At 40.4% G+C, this 6,769-nt stretch overlaps 1 protein-coding gene across 2 annotated transcripts in view; it reads right to left on the bottom strand.

The window, feature by feature from the left end:
• Positions 1 to 6,769, bottom strand: part of SLC25A21 (solute carrier family 25 member 21) — a 440,909-nt gene that overhangs the window by 23,392 nt on the left and 410,748 nt on the right. For both annotated transcript variants that reach the window (XM_046655398.1, XM_046655397.1), the window contains one exon: positions 3,870 to 4,034. In XM_046655398.1, coding sequence (XP_046511354.1) covers positions 3,870 to 4,034 — 165 coding nt within the window. The remainder of the gene's footprint in view (positions 1 to 3,869; positions 4,035 to 6,769) is intronic.

Raw genomic sequence — 6,769 nt, 5'->3', positions numbered from 1 at the left:
ATGACAAGATACAAGGTAAAATGTAGAGTTACAGCATTACAGAGTACGGAGGAGAGAGTCCCAGCCTCTGGCCTTTTCCCTCCCCTGCTGTATGACCTCAGATAAATTACTTTGGTAACTTTCAGCTCGGGGCCTTAACTTTCCGTTTGGTTTCCTTATCTGAAAATGACAGTTATTGTGATAAGGACCAGGCAAAATCATGGAGTCTACAAAAATGCTTTTAATAGTATGAAATGGTGCAGAAAGTCAGGATATTTCTGTGACAACTTGAAAAATATATCTATCAGAGGTCACCAATCTGAAGAGTTAAAGTTAAAAACTTTAGGGGCGGATATCTGACCTGGGTTATCTGGGCTTACTGTTTCGAGTTCTTATTTTGCCTCTGTTCACATAGTCCTAGAGTTGAGTAAAATGTAAAAAAGGTAACTAGGTATTCTATTTTATGAGGTTCTGTTCAATGTTTCACTGACTTATTTCCTACTGTAAAATTAATACGTGCTTAATGTAGAAGCTGCCCACAGCTTAGAACGGCACAAAGAAGTACTTCCCTCCACTGCCTCCCGTGCTGCGCGCTACCGCCTGCTCTCCCTCTCCCTCCGCCCCACCTCTCTCCCTCTCTCTCTCTCTCTGTCTCTCTCTCACACACACACACACACACACACACACACACAGAGGACTCCCCATTTCCACTCCCCAGATATAACCACTACGGACAGTCTGTTGTAAAATCAAATACTTTGAAAATGGAAAACATTGCAAAACAATTTATGGATTTAAAAAAATACATTAAATTAAAGAAGAACCTAGAATTATTCCATGCCAGTCAGAGTGGGTGAAATCTCAAACTCCCTCAGAACAACAGACTGACCAATTGCTGGGTAAGGGAACTCAAACAGGAACGCTGTAAACAAACTGTCCAAAGCGCACGGTCAGACAGCCTACAGCAAAGATGGAAGGGAGCCTTCAAGAACACCACCTCCTCCTCGTGTTTACCAACTTGATGACGTTTTTCAACATGTTTTAATGATTATCATACCTTCCCCTTCACAAAGGATTGATTTATTATGGTTTAGATTTAAAGAAACTGGTTTTCCAGTTTTGAATCAAGCTTAGATTACAGAACACACAAAATCAATGACTTTGTTCTAGGCAAGAAAAAAACCAGTCTTCATTTAAGCGCAAAAGGAGCAGTCCTGGGGAAAAATTCTTCATGTAGTTCTACATGCTCACTATTTCTACTGCCCTCCTTGGCGCCTCTACTCCTTCCCCCAGCGCTGTCGCCAGCAGCACCATCCCACTGAACACTTCTATGGCACCTTAAAACTCACCAACAACGTCACACATTATTTGCTTTAATCCTCAAAACAAGTTTGTCAGGTAGAAAGAACAGTCTTAGCTTTTCAATTTACAGATAAAAAACACTGAAGCTTAGAGCAGTGAGGTGATTGGCTCAAGATCATTCACCCAGTGCAGGCATACTCGCCCAGGTCTACCGATGACTTCTCAACGTCTATCCAACCCAGATCCCTCTCTCAAGCTCCAGGACCCACATCCGGTCACTGACCCAGCACCTGCACTTTAGAGTTCCAATGCGGTTAAACTCTGTTTCCAGGCTGAGCCCATAATATTCTCCCATAAACTTGTTTCTCTTTCAGTGGTTTTCTCTCTCTGTGAGTGGCACCATGATCCTTTCCATTGTTCAAGCGCAAAATCTAGACATCATCGCTACTCACCACCCCTTTTCTCCACACGCGTTCATACTCCATCACCACATCCTATAGATTTTGCCTTCTGAAGGTTTCTCAAATCTGTCCACTTCTCGTCTCCACCATGAACACTGTAGTCCAAGACCCCAGCATCTCACATCGAAATCATTTCCATGTTACTCTCTGCCTTCCCTTACCACGCCCACTCCATGCATTCTCCACTCTGCAGCCAGAGTGATCAGGTAATTCCTCTGCTTACAATGTTTTGTTGGCTTCCCAGTGCTCTTCAGATAAAGATAAGAATCCTTCGTGTGGCCTATAAAGGGCCAGTATGATCTGATCCCTGTAAACTGGCAAGAGAAATGAGCTCTTTCCATAGTTTCAGGGTACCATGATGCCTTTTAAAAAATAAATGAATATTTAAGCTTCTGAGTTTTTAAATAATGCATAACATTTAATAGCTTAAATGCATTGATTAATTGTAGAATGAAGTTTGCACTTGCGGGTATTTTTAAGCGTGAGTAACATATGACCATATATAAGTCTTTCTGAATTTCTTTCTTAAATATAACTGAATTGATTTTATCAAAATAACTTTTGAATTAAAATCCATGCACAAATATATGTAATAAAACATATACTATTTATACAATTTTAGAACTCCTTTCACGGTGTGTAATTTCTGTCTCAAGCCCTTGGATGGCTGGAGGAATGGAGGCCCGGACACTCCCCCATGGTGTAGGGATTACTCATCTCAGAGTCTACAAAACAGGGTCAGCTTCATGGGCGTGTGACTTGTGCAGTCACCCAGGGCCTGCACTTAGAAGAGCCCCATGCTTGGTTTATTGCTTTACTGTTTCAGTCTTGAAATTCGTGATTTTTGAACAAGTGTCCTCACATTTTCATTTTTCCCTGGGCCCCACAAATTATTTAGCCCATTCCTGCTAAAAAGAATCTCAAAGTATTAAGAGTTGAACTCTCACGTCATCGAGGACCAAAGTGTTCATTGCACCCTATTTCTGTATTTCATGAACTCGGCAGAAGGAGAGCTCTGAGGACAACCAAAGTCAGAACTGCCAGTCAATGGGAGGAGCTATAGAGACTGCGGCCAATCATAGATTTCAGGACAACAAAACATAAGCTCTACTCAATAAATGAGATTTCCAAATGCAGTGAAAACTGATTAACAACTTTGGCCAGTCAACGAGGCAATGCCGACAGATGGTTAATGTGGAACATGTCGTGGATTTAGCTGTTACTTGAGATAAACCCTGGCCGAGAGTATGGGAGATAGCTGGGCAAAGGCAGATAAAAGTGACTTTACTGAAGAGTCTGGTAATCCACATTAGGAATATTTTTATGATTTATAGAAAGTCCTTCAATACTTTTGTACCAAGCAAAATGAAGAACTGAACCCCTATGGGAAACTGTCTGCATGTGAAAAATGTTTCCTGAGCTGGTGCTTCCAGGATTGCAATTTTCATTGCAAGCAAGCAATATGATGGTGGGGGAAAATTCTGTGATGCTATAGCTTGAAAGATGCTCATTTTAAAGCATATCATGTGCTACTTTTATCTTGTAGAAGTTGAAAGGCTGCTAATATCTGTAAGCTACCATTAAAAAATATACATATAATTATTATTTTGCACTAAAAGCAAATGATCCTAGAAGAGTTGATTTACTACTTACCGTAATTAACATAGGTAAATTAAAAAATTAATATCTAGGTAAAATTTAAGTTTTAGGCTGACAATTTTTCCCCATGAGCTCAAAACTTATTCAGAATACAACTTTTTGGAGAAAGTTATGCTTCTAAGATAAAATTAAGTGATAATATAGTTTCTAGAAATTCCTATTAGTGATCAACGGGAAGCATGCAGGTGTAATGTTGCGTATTTCGAGAAGATACATTTCGGTGTCAGATTTGGGTTCAAGTCTCTACTTTGCTATTAACTATGTGACAATTTTCTTGATCTTCCTAAGCCTCAGTTTCCAAATTTAAATAGGGATAACAAAACTCAGTGCATAAGGCTGATGTGAGGATCAAATTAGATAACAGATGTAAGTGTTCAGCACAGTGACCGGGACATGCTAACCACTCTACAAGCATAGTTATCATCGATAAGACTTTTCCTCCAGGATCTTAATCTATTAAATAGTTACCTTATTGACAGGAAGAATGTTTTTGACATTGTGGTAGAAGCCAAAATAAACCATGTTGAAAACCCCATGACGTCCCAAAGTCGCTGTAAATCCTTTGTTGAGGCCCTGGAGCCCCAAGCCTTCCTTCTTAATGATGTGTCTTGCATAACTCATGGTAGATGGTTGCTGCAGGAGAGAGAAGCAGAGCCAGAGAGATCATCTTTGCGACTGTGAAACAGAGCAAATTGCCGTTTTAACTTTCCTTCAAGCCAGAATTATTAGGGACCTTTTTTTTCCCCAAACATGAATAATCATGCCCACATCCGTGCTTTTTAAAATTAGAAAACCCAAAAAGTAAACAAAATTGCATGCATAACAATGGGCCTTAAAGGGAAGCTTGTTGGCAAAGGAAAAACATCTTTGGTGGAATCAGTGAAACTAATGTCATGTAATAACTATCACCACTTTCAACATGTAAATAGTTGTATCCAATTCTGGGTAAGCCACACTAATGGAGAGGATTAGCCATATAGATAAGCTGGTAATCCATAACTGAGCATAATCCAAAAGGAATTTATATTTGGCTCCTGAATCCGGCACATTTACAGACTCAATTATGTTTTTCTAAAGTGACTGTTACAACTAGTGTTGATTCCATTTCCTCAATAGTTTAAACTGGTGCTAGGTTGGAAATTAGCCATGGATAAATAGCAGCTGCTTGTGGACGTCCTCAAGAAGGTGGGCAATCAGTATGCGTATCACTTGCTGTGATAAACGATAAATCAGTGTTGGGAGTACTGGGTTACGTTTACTTTGTTCCTTTCCAATCCTCTGATTGATTACCCAAGGTTGAAAAACCTTTACTGCTGGAATCCAGTCTGTTGCTACTTTTGAAACATGCTAAAGAGCTCACTGTAGTTTGCTCTGAGGTTCATAATTCATTACAATACAATTACAACAATTCACGAGGGTTTTTAAAAAAGGTTGAGTGATTATTTCCTTTTTGGAGGTACAGCATAAAGGATATCTCTCCCTCTTAATTTTTGACTGAATAGTAAACAGGGGGAAATGTTTAGTATTTAATGTTTTTGTCCCCACAGAGGCAAGCACTGACATGACTCTTGTTTGGCATTTCACAGGAGCAGGTTGCTGGAGTGGTCATGGCGGTCAGATGTGCTTTCTGAGTCAAAGTGTTTTATCATGTGCAATTAGGGCTGCGTCAGCAGAACAGAATAGAACAAATCCAATCAAGGCTTTCATCCAACTGTATTTATAGCTATGTAATTAACATGATACATTTAAATGAACTTGTTTATACAGTAAATCCTATAGTTTTTGCTGATAAACGTTTTAAAACTCTAGCTACAATTTTACACTCAACTTCATCTTTTCATTGAAGAGGATTAATTATAATAAATTGTATTAAGCTTAAGGAAACCCTTTTTTGTAACACGAAAAAAACATGTGAGAACTTATCTTAAAACAGTAAAAGACATTTCATATAGGAACAGCAAAAATTCTCAGAAGGTTCAAGTTCACTCTCTGTTCTACAAATGAGATGTTTTTGTTTGTGTTCTGGCACATTGACTATCAATCCAAATTATTTATTTTTGGTTTTCAAAATAGACTCAAGACTGCTTGAGCAGAAGTTCGTTTCTGCTGGGAAGACTCTGGAAGTGCTGAGCAAACTGCCTGGGTGCTGCTCTCTTGCTGGGGAAGGCAGCCTGGAGGGCAGAGGAATGGAGAGGAGGTGGCATTCCTTCCAGGGATGGAAGGACAGGCAGCAGTGCGGCTGCCAGGTCCAGGGCGACCACCATCGGTACCTCCTGCACCAGCCCAAGCTCTCTCTTTGTTCTCACCCGCTCTGAGGCCCTGAGGGCAAGAGGGACAGGGAATTCAGAGGCCATCTAGATTCTACAGCAGTGGAGGAACCAACGGCTTCAAATCAAAGTGCAGATTAACATGGCTTTCCCTTAATAAAGCACATCTAAAGAGTTTCTATTGTTTCAAAATCCCAGTGTGCTAAGTCATCAGAATTAAAAGAGAGGACTTCTACTAGCCCTTGGTGAGGATCAACAAATATTCCAATGACATTTACTGAGGGCCTACTGCCGGATGTTCCCTGGCTTGGGGGTTAGGTGAGTACAAAGAAGTGTAATGCATGGATTTTGAACTCAAGTGCTTTGCTGAGTTTGAACTCTACTTGTGAATAATTACATAAATCAGAGGGTAGCATGTAGTTAGAAATAGGGGCTCACAGCCAGGCTGCCCCAGGTTTGAGTCTCAGCAATACCGCTTGCTGGCTTGGCAAGTATTTTATCCTCTGATTTATCCTCACTTTACTCATTTGTAAAATAAGGATAATGATAGACTCTTCCTCATAGGATTGTTGTGATGATAAGTCAATGAACTGCATCCTCTGTAAGATTCACTATATAGTAGCTGTTAATAATAATGGCAATTATGCTGATAAGAATAAAATAGCAGGTAATTTCTTTGTTAGTTGAAGGCAATGACAATCAAAAGGTGGAGGATGATTGGAGAGAGAGGAAGGACGTACATAACTAGTCTCTTTCTTCTCACTCCTCTGGCTGTCTTTTCCTTTTCCCAGAGCCCTGGATCCTTGTGACAAAGTCCAAGAGAAATGTATCCAGAATACAAGATCATAGGTCTGCTTTCTCTGAGGCCCAATCAAATCCAACCCCTGGGAGAAAGATGTCCTTCCTGGGATAGTTACTCGCCCCAGGGCCTCTTTTCTCGGGAGCGGTAGATCCTGTAAATTGGCCTCTTCCCTATCCCTTGGTAAGCATCCTTGGTAAGAACTCTCCACTTGATGAGTCTATGGACTGTAGAAGCATGGTCACACTGGAGCAAAAGCTGGGAATGGAGAAGCACACTAACTGGGCCTCCACCTCACACAG

Source organism: Equus quagga, chromosome 2 (assembly GCF_021613505.1).
Source record: "Equus quagga isolate Etosha38 chromosome 2, UCLA_HA_Equagga_1.0, whole genome shotgun sequence".
In the NCBI taxonomy this organism is placed as follows: Eukaryota; Metazoa; Chordata; class Mammalia; order Perissodactyla; family Equidae; genus Equus; species Equus quagga.
Note: the sequence above shows the minus strand (reverse complement) of the source record. Positions and strands in the feature narration are given on the sequence as shown.